This window comes from Cydia fagiglandana, chromosome 10, assembly GCF_963556715.1.
Source record: "Cydia fagiglandana chromosome 10, ilCydFagi1.1, whole genome shotgun sequence".
NCBI classification, from domain to species: domain Eukaryota; kingdom Metazoa; phylum Arthropoda; class Insecta; order Lepidoptera; family Tortricidae; genus Cydia; species Cydia fagiglandana.
This window is the reverse complement of record NC_085941.1, coordinates 11,767,155-11,789,610: the sequence shown is the minus strand read 5'-3', so window position 1 is coordinate 11,789,610 and position 22,456 is coordinate 11,767,155. Positions and strand designations below refer to the sequence as shown.

Below are 22,456 nucleotides of genomic sequence, written 5' to 3'. Positions count from 1 at the left end.
AACTCGTTGGTCACATTTCTTAAAAACTATGAAACATTAAGTATAATCTAATTTCTACAACAACATATTAGTGAATTGCTGAAATGTCCTCGAATTATTTATCGACTAAAAAAGACGTCTTCAATGCAATAGGGTATATGACTGTATTTAAAATAAATTATATTACACCCTGCGAGAAATAAAGCATCAGAAGATTAATAGAGAAACGAAGACAGCTGTTATATTTAGACACAAACTCGTATAAAGATTTCATAGGTACTGTAATTTGATCATGACGTCACAAGCTTGTTTCAATATAAATTCCATAGTACCAAACAGTGCTGGCCGAATGTTAATTGCAATTGACCATTAACCAGTACAAAATGAACCGTAAACGGTAACGGACGGTTACAGTTGACGGTTCAATTTGTACTGGTCAATGGTCAAGAATATTCAATTGCATTTCGGCCAATACTGGTACCAAATAGTTTTGACGATTCGAAAAAAGAAACTGTTTTGACTAGTAGTCGAATACCCTATTCGCGTGCACCGTGAAGACATTTCAACAAGCCATAAATTGTGGAAGAGGTCTAACACTTATTAGTAATACTTTAGTTTTGATTCAAGCACCCTGTTCGGTTGTCTCACTATAAACATTGGTCTTTACCATAGTCTAATAAAACATGGTCTTCTCTTCCCAGAGTGACACAAGCCTACGTCACAATAACATGGCCGCTATATATAGCGCTATCGCATATTATCATATAGCGCTGTCCCATGATGACGTAGGCTTGTGTCAGTCACGTGACCACGAAAAGACGGGAAGAGAGTACCAGGCGGAGTATATTATTATACCACGGTCTTTACTTACTGAATTTACTAGCAATTATCTTATATCGGCACAAGAAGACATTTATTTAGCCAACAAAATAAAATGTTAGCCCAATAAGGCCAGTTCTACGATATATGCAAAGAGAATTTATTGTAATAGAGAGGTAAAGTCTAAGAAAAAAATGTGCTCCTTAATTTGACATCCAAAACAGATGGCGCTGTACTGCGCACTGAACTGTCAAACGTCAATTTTTGACGATCAGAGTTACCGCAAAATGTATGGAGCTTTACAGCGCCATCTCGTTTACCTATAAAATTCCGAAGCACAAAATTGTCTTAGATTTCACACATTTTACTCAATCAATGTATCTTTGATATATGTAAGCTAGGCAGATAACACATTCGATTTTTTAAATACAAAGTGGAAAAAATTAAAAGACGCACAAAGTAGAGCAATATATCGTAAGGCTAATCGGTAACATAATTATGTTCTAATCGCTATCAAGTCGAAATTAGTAAATCTTACATTTTGAGGTTTATAGGTTGTAGAAAAGTATGAACTTTATTTTAGGTACACAGGTTACTAAAACAATTCGGTGAGGCATAAAGGCGAACGTATATGGTATATGATATCTGTAGCCAGCTATTCCAAGATTTCTATAGATATTACAGAATAAAAAATAATATAGGTTGCCGTAGCGTTACGGCTACGAATAAAATATTGCTCCATTTGTGTGTATTTTCACCATGTATCTCTCATGTAACAGGTACGATAAAATGGCGCAAATCCCTTTTCAAAAACTATACGCGAGGCCGAAAAAAGTGCTTTATTAACATTTACCTACTTCTAAATACTACTACAATACATTAATAATTATGGAATTCCTACAACATTAATTTCAATGTACTAACACTAATAACATCAACACTTAACTGATCATCTTTGCAATGGTTTACTTACGAATTGTGAGTTCAAAATGTGGATGATGATTTAACGTGAATGATTTAGACCAGCAACTTAATATAATTACTGTGTAAGACGCACAAAGTGGTGAAACACATCAGGAGAACAGCGACATAGATGGCGTGGAACTATACGTTTTGTTACCCCTCGTACAATTGTACATGGCTAACAAAGCGCCATCTAGTTTTCCACAATATAGACTAGTAGAATAGAATAAAATTCATTTATTCGTAAGCACAAACAATCGGTAGAATACATTATATAAAAGAAAAAGAAAACACAAAATAAGATTAAAGTGCCACGAAATGGCCCCATCTCGGCATGTTCCTGGTGGCTTCCAGCGCTGATCTTCCGATGAGACCATCAAGTGAGATGAATCACGGGAGGTAACAGACAAGACCTAGTCTAGTTTAAATGTCACTTTGTGCGTCTTTTCATTTCTTTGCCATTGATTTTAACAAATTAAATAAAACTTTACGACTGTTACAGCCAGTATAGTACAATTTTCTAGGCGGCAGTGTAGGTACTTAGGTACATATATGTATAAGTAAACTAATTAATAAATGGAATTCACGAAAATGTCTTTTTAACGTCTTTAAAAAAAATTGTAAACTGTTTAGAAAATATAACATAATTAACTATATACGTATTTCGCAATCTTTGAATAGGACAGTACAAAAGTAGGCTCGGGACGACATGATACATGGTTCGCCAAAATTAACGATTGTTTATATTTACGAAGTAGGAAGAAATTGGCAGCTATGCTTTTTTGGCAGTAAAGGCCTAGTCTAGTGGAAATTAATAAATGAAAATATTTTTAAATACAACACAATATAAATAGGACTTAATATAAATTATGAACATGTTACGCTGCTACTAGGGAGTGCTCCCGGTACTGGCTTTCTATAATAGTGTACCGGAACCGGGAATTCCCGGTTCTCGCCATACAAACTCAGTACCGGGAGCATTTCCTAGTTGCTATGCCCGTGAACCTTGTCGCAATGTACGAAAGTTGATATTGGGGTGTAGCCGCGTGCATAAGTGGACGTCTAAGGTCCACTTGCACTGCCCCACTAACCCGGGGTTAAGCGGTTAAATCGTTAATCTAGTGTCAAATTGTATGGGTAACCATGGCAACTCCAGGTTTAACTGGTTAACTCCGGGTTAGTGGAATGGTGCAAGTGGGCCTAAGGCGGTTAAACCGTTAATATGATAAATGCTACAGTATAAAAAAAATGTAAATGGAATACAAGCCAATATATACCGACTAGCGGCGTCTGATGCACATTTAAGTAATTCACAACAACCCGCTTAGGGAGCTCCCACCTCCTTGACAAATTAGTGTTATTTGTTGTTTCTTAGAAAAAACTACTGTACAGTCGCCATCAGATATATCGGAGCGGCCAAGGTGTTCACAATATCTGAACACGCACTCTAACGCCCTGACAATAGAGGCGTGTTCAGATGATTGTAAGTACCTTGGCCGCTCCGATATATCTGATGGCGACTGTACTAACACTACTGAACGAATATATTTGGATTCATTTTACACGAACTGGGGCAGCATAGGAGCCGTCAAATTTTTGGCGCGAGGCGTAAATGTGTCGATTATGGTTCCGATGTAGCCCACGAGATGGCAGAACCTACTGTGCACAAGGAAACGTACCGACGAGAACGGTAGATGGTAGCACTTGCTTTGGCAATATACGTGTCACATATATGTTTCCAATTTAGGCTACAAGATGGTAGACCCTCCAACGCGCACGATCGTCGGTCCCTATAGTGTGACGTGAAAGGAAAAACTATACCTATATGCGGGACAGATGAAATGGCAACAGGTCTCTGGATCAACTTGCGATTCACGAATGGCAGTTAAAATTAAGGGGAAAATCTACAGGACGATCGTGAGACCTGTTGTAAAGTAAGGATCAGAACGCTAGGCGACGAAATGGCGGATGAAAGAAGAGTGTACGCAGCGGAAATGAGAATGTTGAGATGGATATGTGGAGTGACAAGAAAGGATCGGATTAAGAATGAGTATATAAGGGAAAGTTTGAAAGTAGCATCGGCACCGGTAACCGTAGTAGTAAGTTAGCATGTTTTTTTTGTATATTAGAGTACCTAATTGTTTTGAGTCAATCGGTCCTCGCTAGAAATATGGGCGGCCGTTTGCTCTTTGTTTCAATAAGAGCTGTATTGGTAGTGGATTGCGGTGTCTGTTCAGTGGTTTTGGACAGGTTCCCACAATGGTACCGGCCCCAAAGGTATAGCATGGTACGAGTATGGGCATGCAATGAGGAGGGATGAATGCCATGTAGGCAAAAGAATGTTAGGGATGAATGTTGATGGACGGAGAGCGGATGGTAGATGAAAAAACACGATGGATGGTGTGAAAGAGAATATAAGAAAGAAAGGAGCGAGTGCTGAGGTGACGAAATATAGAGGAGAATGGAAGAAAAAACTGGGGAAACCCTTAAGTGGTATTCCACCTGTCAAAATTCTTTGTCCGATGTCATTGCGTCTCACTCTAACTCTAAGCAAAATGTGATCTTAAATATGACATTGTATTCCATTTACACATGTAGTGGATAACATGTCTAAGATTCTAGATTCTAAGTTCGATTCTTAAGATCATAGATTATGATTTATGATATAAGTATGACTAGTTTTACGTATGCCGAAATATTGTATTCTGTACTAAATGATTTGGTCAGTAAATGGTCGATGATACAAATATCAAATAGATTTATGTTAAAGTGATTGTACCTAGTCTCAGTCTTAAATTTAGTCGCTTTATTGACAATTTAATAGGAAGCTAATTATTATCGTTTTAAAAATGTTCCACAGCTTTGCTTTAAAAAATGACCAGTGTCAAAACAAAAGTAGGCTGACTTGGGATTCTCAGAAAAAGTGACGAAAGGTGGAACATTTTATTTTATGAAGTATTTAAAGACTTAAATTTCTAATTATATTCTCTGTTTTTAATTTAGACCAGATATTTAAAACATACATTTACAAAAAAATATTGTATAATGGCGGTTTAGCTTATTTCAGGTATTTATGTGCTACATTTAATTACGATAACACTTAAGGACGGGGGTCACATCACTACTCAACATTTAAAATCTTATTTTCTACAAGATATTAGATAACAGTTGTAATAAAATAGACTCTGACCACGCTAACTTTGCACAAACTTGGCAGTAATAATGCATGCATCACTCTAATATAAACTTCATACCTTTGACTTGACGTAATTAGGGTTTGCAATCCGGATTCGAAATGTATGAAATTATCCGGATCTGGATCCGGATCCGCGGATCTTCCCATACATTTCGGATCCGTCGTGCAAACCCTAAGCCCTTGGCATGAAAACTTAGCGTGGCCCGACTCTAGCCGAAATGCTATTTAGTGTTAACACGGAGAGCTAATACATGCTGGCAAGGTTTCTTGGCATTGTCAAGACGAAAGAACCGTTGGCACTTGACAATTCTTCTTCCTCGCGTTATCCCGGCATTTCGCTACGCCTCACGAGAGCCTGGGGTCCGCTTGACAACTAATCCCATGATTTGACGTACTAGCACTAGTTTTTACGAAAGCGACTGCCATCTGACCTTCCAACCCAGAGGGTAAACTAGGCCTTATTGGGATTAGTCCGGTTTTCTCACGATGTTTTCCTTCACCGGAAAGCGACTGGTAAATATCAAATTATATTTCGTACATAAGTTCCGAAAAGCTTATTGGTACGAGCCGGGGTTTGAACCTGCGACCTCTAGATTGCAAGTCGCACGCTCTCACCGCTAGGCCACCAGCACTTCCCACCGTTGGCACTTGACATTGACAATCCAATACCAAAATACATCCTCGTCGACGAGTCAGAGCTGCTTGTTATTAATTTCTTTATTTGTTTTTGAAAAACTGGACAATGCAGAGAGAGCAGATTATATCTACAAATTAAACTTTGGGTTAACTCAGGAAATGTGAACCCTCGAGCGATTTTCCTATTGAACCTTCCAAGCAGTTGAATCGTCTCTTGAATACGAAATGTATTATATTCACAGCTGAGGCATCTTTCACGGCCGAGGATTAACAATAAACGGGTCGCCATTGCGTTCAACTATCCAAGTATAAGATAAAGCGAGCCAGCTGCCCGGTATCGGCATAATAGTCGTGCACACCAAAAGCGGGGGGTCGTCACAAAAACTGAACACGGTCTGATTGTGATTTAGCACGAAACCTGGGAGCAGGAGGGATACGTGCATGTACCCGGTGTCGAAGGGGCAGGGTTGGCCGACGACGTGGCGGTAGACGTAGAGGAAGGTGGGTAGCAGCGCGGCGCGGTGCACGCAGGCGGGGCCGCGGCACAGAGCGGGCGCGTACTATTGGAACTCGTGCGTCAGCTTGTCCTCGGCGCACACCCGCGACGTCAGGAGCCCCGGGTTGCGTTCAGAATATCTGGAAATCAAAATTATGAAAATTAATTGGAGTGTCAAAATGGATGGGATTCGAAGCCCATCGTAAGCACAGCAGGATTTAACTAATTTCCATTAGGCTAATAACTCTTGTCGGTGGAGTATTCTCCCTCTCACTAGCCAAAAGCCATATTCTTGACCTCTTGATAGGACACGACACCAGCATATTTTATACGCAATATTAATAATATTCGAAATATGAAAATTAGAACTTACGCTATGCCCCTCTCACGAAGCCTCCGTTTGGTGGCCGGGTTTGTCACCGACCCGCCCGGACTGTGCAAGCCGCGGCCCGTTATGAAGAACAGCGTGTGGAACCGCGTCTGCGACTCCCGCAACTTGCGGATGTGGGAGTCGAGGAACAAGTCTACACTAATTTAGATAGCGAAGCTAACCCTATGAGAATGCCATCGAAAAAACTCTGAGAATAGTAATAATATGATAATATGTACTTACGCTATGCCCCTCTCACGAAGCCTCCGTTTGGTAGCCGGTTTTATCACCGGCCCTCCCGGACTGTGCAAGCCGCGGCCCGTTATGAAGAACAGCGTGTGGAACCGCGGCCCCTTCGTCTGTGACTCCCGCAACTTGCGGATGTGGGAGTCGAGGAACAAGTCTACACTAATTTAGATAGCGAAGCTAACCCTATGAGAATGCCATCGAAAAAACTCTGAGAATAGTAATAATATGATAATATGTACTTACGCTATGCCCCTCTCACGAAGCCTCCGTTTCGTGGCCGGTTTTATCACCGGCCCTCCCGGACTGTGCAAGCCGCGGCCCGTTATGAAGAACAGCGTGTGGAACCGCGGCCCCTTCGTCTGTGACTCCCGCAACTTGCGGATGTGGGAGTCGAGGAACAAGTCTCTAATTTAGACAGCGAAGCTAACCCTATGAGAATACCATCGAAAAAGCTCTGAGAAAAGTAATAGTATGATAATATGTACTCACGCAATCCCCCTTTCACGAAGCCTCCGTTTGGTGGCCGGTTTTATCACCGGCCCGCCCGGACTGTGCAAGCCGCGGCCCGTTATGAAGAACAGCGTGTGGAACCGCGGCCCCTTCGTCTGCGACTCCCGCAACTTGCGGATGTGGGAGTCGAGGAACAAGTCTAGCGTCTCTTTGGCTTCGAGGACGCGCATGAAGTGAAGGTCGATTGTGGATTTGTCCGTGTTTTTTGCTGCGTGGACCTGGAATACGATAATAAAACACGTTATTTTGGTACATTTTTGATATTGTTGAGTAGGTACGTTTTTCGACGAGGTAGTCTAGCCAACCATCTCATAGATTTTTTTGGTTGGATCGACTTTTTAATGACGGAAATAGTTTGTTAGCACACGCAGTGCAAGTGCAAGACGCCGTCAAATTATGACGTATAAATAACACTTGCACTGCTTATACAATCGTTGCAGGCTTTTCTTGGTCTAACTCTTGTAGCGTCCTTACATTAACCTACCTGCATCAGAGAAGCAGCCGCCAAACTGTTTGCGTGGTCGAACTTCTTCTTATGCAACACCGCCACGTCGGAGTAGTACGTGGCGATTTGAGGCATGTTGCGCGCCAGGTAGCTTTCTGCTCGCAGTCGGTACCTTAACATACCTGCATCAGGGAAGCAGCCGCCAAACTGTTGGCGTGGTCGAACTTCTTCTTATGCAACACCGCCACGTCGGAGTAGTACGTGGCGATTTGAGGCATGTTGCGCGCCAGGCAGCTTTCTGCTCGTAGTCGGTACTTTAACATACCTGCATCAGAGAAGCAGCCGCCAAACTGTTGGCGTGGTCGAACTTCTTCTTATGCAACACCGCCACGTCGGAGTAGTACGTGGCGATTTGAGGCATGTTGCGCGCCAGGTAGCTTTCTGCTCGTAATCAGTACTTTAACATACCTGCATCAGAGAAGCAGCTGCCAAACTGTTGGCGTGGTCGAACTTCTTGTGCAACACCGCCACGTCGCACGGTGGGCTGAAAATCGGCCTCCATAGAAATAGAAACCGAAGTCTTAAATTTGAACTTTTTTTTATTGGAATAGCTTTTGTTAGGTTTTATTATGTCCCAAAATTAATCTTAGCTAATTTGGTTGGAAAAATAATTAATTATATATTTTTTTCAAAATCTTTGTATGGCGCGTATCAGAAAAATCGAGTTTTCTCCGAAAATAAAAAGTTAACCGTAATATCCTGACAGATGATTTTAAAACCAATTATTCTTGATTTTTCCACATAATTAGAATGTTCCTACGGGGTGCACTTTTTTAAAAAAAAATCGATATATATTTTTTATTATTTTATTATTTTATTTTAATACGGTTATACTCGTTATTATGACTACAAAAAATGAATTTGAGTTTGATCGAACCAATAACTTACGCGTAGTGATTTTTTGTTCTAAGCAAATGTATGGAGCGTACGAGTAAAACGGATTTTTTTTCAAAAATTAAAGGTATACCGTAATATCCTTGCAGATGATTTAAGTACCAATTATTAATGATATTTTGACATAACGCGAACTTTTCTACCGTATGCACTTATTTAACAAAAAATAAAAAACTTATTTTTTCATGCTGAAATAGCTTTTTCTCATTGTTTTAATCAAATAAATAATAAACATACAAGAGTTACAAGTAGAAAATTGAAAATAAAACCATTACATCCTTTACATTATTACCCTTGTATCCTCTTTATTACATTATCTTTGTACTTAATGAAACAATATTTAACAAATTTGACATATTGACAACTGATGAGTCTAAAATTAATGATCGTTAATAAGGTCCGGTTACAATCATTAGTAGATACTACGAATTTACTTAATTAAATAAATATCAGTAACATTATCAATAATTGGTTTACATAAAAACAGAAATAAGTATATGTAATGCTATCCTAATTAAAAGTATTATATTGCTAATATTGGAATCCTGAAAGTTTAGTTTTCCTGGTCGCTTACTTCCGAATCCGTGTCCATTTCAGAATCAGGGTACACATTTGAGGTATCTGTCACTTCTTCTTCTTGAGGTTCCAGACAAATGAATAATTCTAAAGTTTCAGGGAAGAAAGCCTGTTTCTTTTTTCCACTTATTGTTGGCCTCATTGAAGAAAGGACAGGATCGGAAGACAAAAGTAACATATTAAAAACATCCCTGTTTGAATCTTGTCTCGTTTTTTTTTTGTGAGTGATGCTCTCTGAACATTCTGAAGTCTTTGTTGCGTGCCTCGGATGCTTCTTCAGAGAGATGACCAATCGGTACAATATCATTTTGTGCAATGATATCTGTGCCATGGATCAGCAATTTATGCACTGTTGGGGGCATCTTATACCAACTGTAAAATTTAATATAGTCGTCCGCTGTATCTTTACAATAGGCTTTAAACTTTTCAGTGTCAATTACTTCACCTGATGTGACAGCTTGCAGAATTACAGCAAATCTCCGAATCAGTTGTTTGTCCAGTCCAGTGATATTAGCTGTTTTTTCGGGATCTTCGAAAAATTTTCGTGCTGTGTTTCCATCATTCGTTGTTCCAGAACCTTGTTTTACTACATCGACTAAAAGATTTAGTTCGTCTTTGAAGCGATCTTGAATAATCTTCTTCCGTAGTTCCATCTTCTGTTTAAGGCCCCTCTTTTCAGTTGCATAAAATTCTTTGAAGTCCAGTCGATATGCTATATGAAGAAGGCATTCCATGGTATTGATCCGGGCATGTAAAGATGATAGTCCAAATTCATACGAAGCAGAACATGTTTTTGGATTTGTCCAAATTGTTTTGTCGCCAGAGATAAGCTTTAGTGGCACTAAAGTCGTCATAAAAATGCTTGAGTCATCTTGTTCACTGCCACCAATTTTCTGCTTGTACCGGCTTTGACTGGAAGCACCGTCAAATCCCCATTTAGAAATTAAACTTAACTGCATGTCTTCTACTTGTTCCTGTAAACTATTCAAAATTCGTGTAACTGTTAAATCCAGCAAAGCTTGCAATGTTATCTCACACGAAAAATCCGTTACAGTAACAGATTGCGTTGGTGGATAACAATCTAATTTAGCCTTCTGCACTTTATAATACGATGGGTATAAGTTTGAAGCAACCTCTCTGATGGCTGTCTCTCGTAAAGTTATGTATTGCCATTTACTTAACTTCAAAGAAATCAGTAGACCTAATGCCTTCTCTGCTGTAAGTGACGCGGTAGAACCAGGCTTCTTGATGATTGCAGTGAATTTCTGGACTGCTTCTGGGTTCTTTAACATATATTCTATCAATGATGCAATTTCACCCCGACCATCTTCTTTTAAAAGCTTTACAGCTGAAAACACCACTTCGTCTGTGTTTACAACGCTTAGATCGCTGCATCTGTTTTTTTTCTGCTTCGTTCCGAGGTCTTCGAATGGTTTACGTTTCAATCGCGTCATGGTTCCAGTTGATGATGTGCTTAGTGTATGAGGAATGAGATTACTGCTGGTTGATGCGTGGGCTAACTGAAGATCCAACTGAAGATAAAAGCAACTTGGCCAGTCAATATTTGCTTCTAACCAAGATCCATACATTGTTCTAAATTTTTCTGTGTTCCGTTGGCTTTTCTTCCATCTGTCAGTAGCAGCTCTTGTAAATCTTCGGCAAAATTCTTTCAAGGTGTCACGATCTTCTTCTGATAGGTTAAGGTTTGATTTAGTTAGCACTATTTCAAACAAAGCTTCGTCATTTAAACTAGATCCTTGAGATTTTAGGATAACAAACAAGTCCAAGTTCGTAATAAGACTGTCCATGGTTTATGGTCGTGTAAGTTAGCGGTTAAGAAGCTCAAGATGAACTAAAATATAAAATGTACCCCTTACCTATTTATTGCTAGTACTAATGAACTCCACCATTCTACCAGTATATCATTGCTATTATAATTAGTTTTACGTCTAATTATAAGCATAATGATTAAAACCTTAATGATTAAACTGCATTCATAATATCTACTAACGATTGTAACCGGACCTCATTAATGATCATTAATTTTAGACTCATAAGTTGTCAATGTGTCATTTGTTAAATACTGTTTCATTAAGTACAAAGATAATGTAATAAAGAGGATACAAGGGTAATAATGTAAAGGATGTAATGGTTTTATTTTCAATTTTCTACTTGTAACTCTTGTATGTTTATTATTTATTTGATTAAAACAATGAGAAAAAGCTATTTCAGCATGAAAAAATAAGTTTTTTTATTTTTTATTAAATAAGTGCACACGGTAGAAAAGTTCGCGTTATGTCAAAATATCATTAATAATTGGTACTTAAATCATCTGCAAGGATATTACGGTATACCTTTAATTTTTGAAAAAAAAATCCGTTTTACTCGTACGCTCCATACATTTGCTTAGAACAAAACTTCACTACGCGTAAGTTATTGGTTCGATCAAACTCAAATTCATTTTTTGTAGTCAAAATAACGAGTATAACCGTATTATAATAAAAAATGAAATAAAAAAAATAAAAAATATATATCGATTTTTTTAAAAAAAAGTGCACCCCGTAGGAAAATTATAATTATAAGATATTACGGTTAACTTTTTATTTTCGGAGAAAATTCGTTTTTTCTGATACGCGCCATACAAAGATTTTGAAAAAAAATTATAATTAATTATTTTTCCAACCAAATTAGCTAAGATTAATTTTGGGACATAATAAAACCTAACAAAAGCTATTCCAATAAAAAAAAGTTCAAATTTAAGACTTCGGTTTCTATTTCTATGGAGGCCGATTTTCAGCCCACCGTGCGTCGGAGTAGTACGTGGCGATTTGAGGCATGTTGCGCACTAGGTAGCTTTCTGCTCGTAGGCGGTTCCTTAACATACCTGCATCAGAGAAGCAGCCGCCAAACTGTTGGCGTGGTCGAACTTCTTCTTATGCAACACCGCCACGTCGGAGTAGTACGTGGCGATTTGAGGCATGTTGCGCGCCAGGTAGCTTTCTGCTCGTAGTCAGTACTTTAACATACCTGCATCAGAGAAGCAGCTGCCAAACTGTTGGCGTGGTCGAACTTCTTGTGCAACACCGCCACGTCGGAGTAGTACGTGGCGATTTGAGGCATGTTGCGCGCTAGGTAGCTTTCTGCTCGCAGTCGGTACCTTAACATACCTGCATCAGAGAAGCAGCCGCCAAACTGATGGCGTGGTCGAACTTCTGCTTGTGCAACACCGCCACATCGGAATAGTACGTGGCGATTTGAGGCATGTTGCGCGCCAGGCAGCTTTCTGCTCGTAGTCGGTACTTTAACATACCTGCATCAGAGAAGCAGCCGCCAAACTGTTGGCGTGGTCGAACTTCTTCTTATGCAACACCGCCACGTCGGAGTAGTACGTGGCGATTTGAGGCATGTTGCGCGCCAGGTAGCTTTCGGCTCGCAGTCGGTACCTTAGCAATAGATTATTATCATTGAGTAAATACGACATGTAGGTAAGTAATTGCCTTTTCTATTATGTATTAAACAAATATCAAAGACCGGTCCAGACCGGTCGTCGATACCCACTAGACCAGTCTAGTGGGTAGTGACCCTGCCTGTGAAGCCGATGGTTCTGGCTTCGAATCCCGGTAAGGACATTTATTTGCGTGATGAACACAAATATTTGTTCCTGAGTCATGGGTGTTTTCAATGTATATAAGTATGTAATATCGTCGCCTAGCTCCCATAGTACAGTCGACGTCAAAGGCGGAAGGTGCAAAATTGTAAATATGTATATATCTGACGTCGACTGTAAGCTTTACTTAGCTTGGGGCTAGATTGACCTGTGTAAGATATCCCCTATTATTTATTTTATATTATTAACTAGATTCTTGCCGCGACTTCGTCTGCATTGAACGATGATGATGGTGGATAAAATAAAAAACCGGACAAGTGCGGACTCGCCCACCGAGGGTTCCGTACTTTTTAGTATTTGTTGTTATAGCGGGAACAGAATTCATCATCTGTGAAAATTTCAACTGTCTAGCTATCACGTTCGTGAGATACAGCCTGGTGACAAACGGACGGACGGACGGACAGCGGAGTCTTAGTAAAAGGGTCCCGTTTTACCCTTTGGGTACGGAACCCTAAAAATCATCTGAATCGATACAGCGGTTTAAACATGAAAAGGTAACAGACAGACATTTGTTAAAAACTATACAGTAGTCTTATCGAGTTTGACCTCAGAACTCTCGAGATAGTGAAAGTACAAAATGTTCTGTTTTCTTTTCAAAGGCCGCCTATGATATAAACGTCTACACAAACAACCAATTATAAACTAATTAATAATTATCAACGTGACTAGTTTAGTGTCATACTTTATACCATATTTACTGTGCCAGATAAATTTGTAAACCACCTAGAAGTGGTGTGAGTTTGGATTTAACCCATACCTAGTTACACTCAAAACACTGTCGTTTCTTTAAAACGGTTATCCGATGTTACAATACCAAATTGAATTAACTTAAAAAGCTCCACTTCATATTATTAGATTATATTATCGTTAGGTGACAACAAAAACATACTAATTAATATCACAAGTTCATAACGATAATGAACCGTAATAGTACAAAAATAAGATTGATTTTTGTTTATTTTAAGCAATTAGTAACTAGTTTTAGTCAGGGATCAAATTCTGGTATTTTTTATATGGGAACGAAAACGGTATTATTTCGTTCTGTGCTAATTATTTCATTACTAATTGGGCTATCTATATCTAATACGAAGTCGTTACCTAAAAATACAACTGAGTTGTACATTTGGAGTATAAAATAATTCCAAGTATATGGTTATTTCGAAGTTCTTGTAAAAAAACCTGTTCCTTTCCCTGGTTATGGTTGACACCTAACAATATATTTATTCCTCTGTCGCTATAGCAACAGTTAGCAGCAGATGTTGCTAAGCGGGCCAGGTGTTCAAAATGATCTTGACGCGATTTTATTGCTAAGAGAATAAGGGCGTGTCATGTAATTTTGAACACTTCACCCGCTTAGTAACTTTTGCTGCTGACTGTACTGCCTACCATTATAATATAACACTTTAAACTCTCGCGTTTTGTACAGATATTTAATTACACAAACGGGTCTACCGCGACCACAGCTGGTGCAACTCAGCTGAAACGTCGGAATTAAAGGTAAAAACAATGAGATTATATCGCGGTAGACCCGTTTGTGTAATTAAATACCATTATAATATTGTAGTGCATGCAGCAGCACATACACTAAAGAGGAAACATGAGCGCTCATAAACGCCTGTTTTCCTCCTGTAAAGCCGTGTCCACACAGAGTGAGCATATGCGCGAGGAAATTGCCTCGCGCGTATGCTCGATCTGTTTGGACCCGGCTATTTATGAATTCTAGTTTTTTTATTGTCTTACAGATTCCGCTGCTCCAGATGTTCGCTGGCTTTGGTTCGGTACTCATGCACCATGTTCATGTCGACCTTGTCATCTTTGGGTAGTAAGGGCCACTCCACTTCCGACAGGGCCTGGAATTCATTAAGCAATCGTGAGAATCTTGCCTTGTTTGTTTATACCAGAGAGAATTTGAAATAGAGGAATATTGTCAAAGTCAGTACATTTAGTGTCATCTTTCAACACAAATTATTAACACTTTTAGAACGCCATTTTACTTTGATTGATCCTTATTTTTTCACTGATATTACTACATTTATGTACATATTTATAGTTATGATTTATTATAACTATAAATATGTACATATATGTAGATATGTTATACGCGCTGCAATGCGACGATTGTACACTTTGCTCTTAGTCGTTGGACTTTAACTAGGACTCGTCAACTTTACGTGACATTACTGGGCGTTGTGTGCTGACCGGGACTTTTCCTAATAAAATCTTAGTAACATCCAGTGCCCTGTTTATCAAAAGCTTGTAACTTGTAATACAAGTGGAAGTCCCTTTCTAACAAAAGCTGTCAAAAATTGACTTCCGATCCGATTTACAAAGTTACAACCTTTTGATAAACAGGTCACAGTACCCACCTTTTTTTGTTCTTCAATCAACTTTTCATGGCGTTCTAGTTCTTTTGTAGTTATAAATTTTGCTACACCATTTTCTTCTTCCAGTATTTTGGCATTGCCTGTTGATGATAATAATACCTGGAAATTGTAAAGAAAAAAGTTTATGTATGTATTCACCCATCATTACGTGTCAAATATCATGAATATTAACGCCACTTGCACCATTCCACTAACCCTAGGTTAACCTGTTAAACCTGGAGTTACCATGGTTACCAGTACAATCTGCCACTAGGTTAACGGTTTAACCGGTCAACCCCGTCTTAGCGGGATGGTGCAAGTGGCGCATACTGAATTAAAAAGCAATATCCAAATGTTTTTACAAGTCCCAGTTCTAAATGTCTACAAATATCTAGTACCCATTTTATAAATCGACCTGTGGTAATAAAATAAGATCCTTCTTACCTCAACAGTAGCTTGAAAATTGTTGTCATGAGCCATTAGAAGTTCAGAGAGAATTTCTGGATTCACGTCAGGGAACAAATTGTACAGTTTCTCTCTCGTCATTCTAGCGGCTAAATCATTAGGCACATTATTGCGCCATTCTGCCGTTATCTCCTTCTTATAAATGGACAACGCTAGTTCCATATCCATAATGTCTTTTAAGTCTGGAACAGCAGGTTCTTGCCCCGCTTTAGCCAATTGTTCTTCTTTTAAAGCCAACTGCCTGGAATATAAGGTAAAATGTTGTTGGATTAGGTACATAATAGGTTCTTAATTATTAACTGGGTAGTATACGTGTAAGCACACTTACCCAAAATATAACAATTCGGAAGTATTCCAAATGCGCAAGTATCTTAGAAATTCATAAGCTGTTCGTATATCTCACCTCGCAAATTCTTCATCTTGACGTAGCATTATTTCCGACTGGCGCGACTGCTCATCTAATTGATACATAAACGACTCAATCCAAAGAGCGTTAATTTCATTTAGCAAGGAAACTGGCATGTTCACCCTTGTCAGTATATTATCTGGGTATAGCATATCGTTCCGGCCAAACATGTGGTCTAGCTCTGAAATAAAGACTGCTCCTAAATCAACATTGACAACTCTTTCGCCGTCATCACTGCTAGCGGTTTGAGAATCGTCATCATCTGTACTCAAATAAGACTCCGCTACAGGTTCGGCAGCAGTTGATGTGGAAGCTATAGGACTGTCTCTTTCTTTATCTTCTGTTTCTTGTTGTAGTGAAACTTCTTGACCATCGTCCACTTCACCGCGGCGCATTTTCCTTATTTTAAGGCAATGGTTAGAGTAATGATTGTCAGATATGACTACGTTTTGCTCTATTTGACGTTTTAACTGTATAGATGATTCCGAAAAATTCTTCTCTTTTTTCAATCTCGGTGTACTAGGTCCTGATATTGCTTGTGCGAGTTCAGTTGGGCTTAGATCTGGAATGGGTATAGTTGCTTTCGGCTGTGTATTAACGTTTGGTATTATGTTGTATGCTGCTAGACAGTCACACTGTTCATCGTCAAAATCTTCTGTATCCGAAATGTCTCCAGTACTAGTGTGCAATTGATTATTAGCCATACCGTCTAGAACAATGTCAACAGCCCAGTTTACATCGCCTACACATTTGTCAAATATATCTCTCAATTCCACTTTGGATATATTCTTGAACAGTTTTCTAAAAGCGATAAAGTGTTTCTCTTCATTTTTGCACCTAACAGTTTCAATCGCGATGTGATCGTGATCATTCGTCATACTGCTTTTGTCCAACATTCGTTTATTAGGAATCTTTTCTTCGTTTAATCCCGTATAGTAAAAATTAATATCTCTAGGTGTAGCAATAAGAATTTTAAAGGTTGTATTATTGACGTCAGTGTCTCCAAATTCTACACTAGTGCCATTTGTTGCCATCTCTACTTCAACATTTGGTGTGTCCAGTAAACTAGTAGGTTGACATTCAGTCCATGATGGCATGAACATTGAAATCTTTGACCAATCGTTATAATGGGAACTGGATGGCAAAAATCTATCTGGTTCTGTAGAATTAAATTCAGCATTTCTAGGTGGTCTAGGAACAAACTCTGGAGCATTTACAGTGAGAGAACTTGCTGTTGATTTTGAATCATCATTCCATGCATCTCCATTTTCCCATTCTTCTTCAAGTTTTTCTATTTGCTCTAACTGCTTTCGCACATCTTCAAGTTTTACAAACTCAACTTTATGTATTGGATCATTGTCATCATGAGCTGTTTCAGCGTCATTAGTGGTTAAAGAGGAAATATCACCAGATGTTTCTTGTTCATTTTCTATTGTCGTTTCTATAATATGCTCTATATGTGAGCATTGTTGAGTGGATGATAAGAAGCTTTTCTGAGTTGGAGCAGCCTGTGTCTCATTTGACAGTGGCACGTATGTATTATTTGAAGCATCGTCAGCTTGGCTGTGGCTTGTAGTAGGATGTTCCTGCTGTATCGCGTCAGTCCTCAAAACATATGGCGGATTTTGCCTCACTTCATATACCTGGCGTGACAGACTTGTCGCCGATTCAACCTTTAAAATTACAAAGAATACTTTACATGTTGTGCTTGCAAATACTTACAAAACTGAAAACATTTCATAAAATAAATTCATCTTATACTTTACCTGGCTTTGACGTGTTTGATGTGGAGATGGATCATCAAGTTGTTCAAAAACAGGTGGAATATTCCTCATTACTGGAGGGACTTTATCTGCAGGATATGATAGCCCAAAAATTTGTATTAAAAAAGCACCGTTCGGGCAATCTTGGAAGGAATCTAGTAGTCGTTTTAAAGTCGAAATGTTGACGTCATGGGAATTTTTTCGAGCCAAATGGCCAACTTTTTTGGCCCATGGAGTATGAGGTTCTAAGACCTCTATTATGTAGCCTCCCCGGACTCCTGCCCTAACATATGACTCCATGTGCCGTATCTCCACGTTAGTATTATCGACGATAATAGGGCTTAAACCGCGTCCAATTGCTTCTTGTACCCTATTTTGATTCCATAAATGTGCCTCGGGAAGCATGTACTTCTGAAATTCATATCTTCCCCTATGCATGAAAAAGTCATCGGTGGTAAATATGAAGGATTTATAATTCATGCCTGGGCACATCGTTTCAACTAGTTGCCGTGCTAAGAAAGACTTGCCGCTCCCAGGTAGACCTCTCATTAAAATCAAAGTTCTACTCCCTTTATTGTGGTATTCCACAATTTGTTTAGTTTGTGGAGTCCATATACTTATTTGTGAGTTGATCGGTCTTTGTTTAGGAAGGTGTTTGGGGTATGCTCCTTTGGATTGTGACGCTCCAGAATATGATAATCCAGGTTGTAATTCCAGCATACTGGTATTTTGTGGGTTTCTTGTTACAGATAGACTTTCTGTCTCTTTTGTTATGAGTTCCACGGTTCCAGTATTGTCGGGCTTTGGTGAGACAGTTAGATTTCCCGCAACATTGTGTGCAGATTGATTGGGCGTTGGTACATTATTTGATAATTCGCTGACAGAAGAATCGTCTGCCATGTTGACAATAATATCAACTGCTTCAGTCACTGGAAGCCAAAATTATATAAATAAAATAAGATTGACAAAGGTAATGCTTTAGGAATAGGCTGCCATTTGCATCATAATTGTGTCCCTTAACTTCAAACTCAGATAAATCCATTCGATCCTCTCAGCAAATATCTACCCTACTACCTTTTCACAGACAGATGGATTTATCCGAGTTTGAAGTTAAGCAACTCAATTACAAAGGGTACATTACATATAAATAATATCTTAGTTCATGTACGGTCTGGCCTTGTCTGTAATCCACAATCCACTAGTTAGTTTCCAGTTGGTGGAATCAGAAGATTTTTTAAGGCAGACGGACGGAGCGGAGTCTTAGTAACAAAAGTTTAATAAAGGTCCCTGGAGGGTCTAGCCTGATATTATCAGGGATGTCATGTATGCTAATGGTCTCATAAAAGATGATGCTGAAGAATTTGCATAGGAGAAAAATAGTCAGAAATTGGATCCTTTGCTCCAAAGCCACTAACTATATAAATGCTTAAGTTACTGAAATGGGGAAAAGAATAGTGGGAACTAATGTTAATGATACCTAGTAGTCCTTCCCCATAAACGGAACGTAATTTAATAGCAAAATTCAAGTCTCAGAAGAAATATTGTTTGTTCATTACCATACATCTGCGTTACCGGTGCGGGAATGTTTTACACTAGCCAAATAACAGATAATAACTGTAAAAAACAATACTAATTTAACATTTCTAAGCACATTTGGACCTGACTACCTACGTTTAATTCATAGTTTGGTAATTATTTTACAATAAACAAAGTTATAAATACACCAAATCATTCCCGCACCGAAACCCCCGATGTATGTTCATTACACAACTATTTTGCCACTCGCTCAGGAATTTAAAATGGGGATTGTTAACTTAGTAGTGAAGCAAATTCTTTTAGTTGTTAACTAAAACAGCTCTATTGTGTTAATCTCTGGGAATAGGCATCAAATTAGACATGCGATAGATTAGGATACAATACATTAATTATGATTTGCTCTTGGCAATAAATACAAAATATACAAAACATTTTTTTAACAAACCATTAATTAATTAGCAAAAGTTTCTAGAAACTTTCTGAGTCCACAGACAAAGTACCTACCAGAGTGATTAAATTTGAATTCAAAATCAATAATGAAATTCAACATAGAATGTAATATCTTTATGCAGAATAAAGTTAATAATATAAAATAAAATTAATATTACCTGTGCAGAACAGCTAGGTTTCACTATATTCACATGTATACTGGTATTTAAGAACATAATATTAACAGTACTGATAGCAGCTATTGTGATATTGATAACATAGTATAATAAAATAAAACAAAGTAAATGCACTTAGGCACAGGTATCAAGGACATCTATACCCCCCAACCCCCCATTATAGATTTTACATCCTTGATAACTACATATTGTTTTGTCCTAGTAAAAATTAATATATACAAATAATAACCATGGTATGAAGACACAACATGTTTTTTACTGTACAAGAAAGCGCGAAAACTTAAGAAAACTAAACGTGCACGTTTGCATGTCTTTATTTTGATGTTTTGCGCGTTTTGTTTGTGTTTACTGCGCATGCGTCATACAAGATTACGCGGGGGAAATTAGTAATACCTAGGTCTACTAGAAAACATCAATAACTATAAATACTTACAGTCCCCACCACAGTGCTCCACGATTGCGCAGACAGCATCTCGGGTCATCACTTCACCGAATAAACTCATCACAGTGTCAACAACTCTCGTGAAATCTGAACTCTGATCCTCAGGATCCATTTTAAAGGAAAATTAATCAAAACAACCGTGTTATTTATACCTAACGACTAATATAAACGTGCCATCTGTTTCAATTAAAACGTCTTTATCGTTAATTCTGTTTTCCGTTTTAATACCAGTTGTAAACATAACGTGTTTATTACGAAACACAAAACCATTACGCTCCATAATCGCTAGCGAAAATGATTTTGATTTGAGTTGACGTGTATTTGACGTTTAAACTTTTTGACATAGATGGTGGTATCTTATAGACGTGGTATACGCGTGCGTCTGAGAGGGACAAACATAAATATAACATAGACCTAGTATTATATAGATGAGCTATACGCGTGCCTCCGTGAGGGACAAAACATACGCAAAGCGACAATATTATTATTAAAAACACGTTTTAACATTCCTGACAACATACTAAAAACAATCTACGTATTTCGGTCGGGTTATTTGTTGCCCACTATAAACCATACTAAATTTTTGGTGGGGAACAAACAAAAAGTGAGACTGTGACAAGGACAAGCAATAATACCGCTTTCTCTGATACTCCTACTGAAATTTCTATAAGTGCATCTCGTTCGGTCGTTTGGCCCCTCCCCCGTGTCCTGTCTATGTTATTGTACCTCTATAAAATATATAAAGCCTCCTCCACACTAGTGCGCGAATCGCGGCGCGAAGCCGCGAACGCGAGTGTGGCGTCGATTTTCGCAGACAGCGAAATCGACTCCACACTCGCGTTCGCGGCTTCGCCCGCGATCTCCCCGCGATTCACGCGCATAGTCTAGAGGGGGCTTTCGAGATATTTTTTTAAAGGAAGGTGTATACGTACCAAGGCCTGTTCACTTCCTAAGAAAGTTATGTCCCCAAATAATTGCGCATGTGTGCGCCTGAAGCTTCTATGTGTGCGTTGGCCTCCGAGAAAAAGTTGCGAGTAATAAAAATAAAAACCCAACTCTGATTTAAATTATCACGAATTTTATACATAATTAATCATAAAACGGGACTTAAAATGCTTAAAACTTAATTACACGCGATTAAGTTATATAATGAATATTTGCTTTGTTTGAGCGTTATATGTATTATTATAAGATTTATGAGTAATTTGCCATTCATAGTGGAAATAGTTTAATTTGAAACCTCAAACAGCTCGGCCTAGATCTATGACAAAGATATTTTATCTGTGCTTTTCGCTCTTGCAAAAATGGCCGCTCAAGCTAGTTCGCTTTCCTTTACAATAAAACTGAAAATTTTATTGTGTCGATTCACGGTATAAATGTGTGTAAAAAGTAATAATACAATGCGTCTTTTCATAAAATCAAAGTTTTATTGCATAATCATCCACCATAATAAAAAAATATATTTGTCAATGACTCTGTCCAACTGCTGTGGTTAAAGTTCATAACGAACATTTTATTTATTAAATCTTTAAATAATAAATACAACGTAGCGGTACAACCACTTAAGACTGTAAGTCTGTACCTACATAGATTACTGCAATGCACATAGAAAATGTGCTAAATGCGGAGCAATGGCTGTTGAAGCAGCCAGAGTGAAATTTATACAGCTTTAGTGGGTTCAGAAGGAACCGAGTCATAACGCATCTAGAAAGCGTATTAATTAACCGTGAAGAAATGTATGAATACAAGTTAGAAATCTGTGTAAAATGCCGTGTGTAAAGTGTAGTGTATCTGTGTGTAAAGTGTAATAGGTAGGTATGCCTAATGTTATTTGTATAATACTGAAAACTTTGTGAATGCGTTTTATTAATGTCTATTTTTATTAAGTTGTCAGGGTTTAATTTTCAGTGTATATTTCTATTTGTAAAACATAATACAATGTTATAAACATAAATATGCCTTTTATTTAAATCAATAGATAATACCACAAACAAG

The 22,456-nt window shown here is 38.3% G+C and overlaps 1 protein-coding gene across 2 annotated transcripts; it reads right to left on the bottom strand.

The window, feature by feature from the left end:
• Positions 1-975: 975 nt before the first annotated feature.
• On the bottom strand, positions 976-21,178 carry LOC134667870 (uncharacterized). Of its 2 annotated transcripts, XM_063525263.1 has the most exons (9): positions 20,453-21,178; positions 17,861-18,786; positions 16,092-17,767; positions 15,668-15,929; positions 15,227-15,343; positions 14,601-14,710; positions 12,504-12,636; positions 7,198-7,436; positions 976-6,229 (listed from the first exon to the last, which is right to left on the bottom strand). In XM_063525263.1, exons 1-9 carry the CDS (start codon positions 20,571-20,573, stop codon positions 6,154-6,156), a joined length of 3,660 nt encoding a protein of 1,219 aa, XP_063381333.1. In that variant the 5' UTR covers positions 20,574-21,178; the 3' UTR covers positions 976-6,153. The 2 variants fall into 2 exon arrangements, with proteins under 2 accessions (XP_063381333.1, XP_063381332.1); XM_063525262.1 differs by lacking the exons at positions 976-6,229; positions 7,198-7,436; positions 20,453-21,178 and adding an exon at positions 20,002-20,414 and having other exon boundaries at positions 12,479-12,636.
• Positions 21,179-22,456: the final 1,278 nt, after the last annotated feature.

Bases quoted from the DNA above. Each gene is read 5' to 3' on its own strand.
- LOC134667870 (XM_063525263.1), bottom strand. From the start codon at position 20,573: ATGGATCCTGAGGATCAGAGTTCAGATTTCACGAGAGTTGTTGACACT. The intron at 15,344-15,667 runs GTAAGAAGGATC...TACAATTTCCAG, and splicing joins ATTTTCAAGCTACTGTTGAG to GTATTATTATCATCAACAGG. The intron at 12,637-14,600 runs GTAAGACAATAA...TCTATTGCTAAG, and splicing joins CATCTGGAGCAGCGGAATCT to GTACCGACTGCGAGCCGAAA.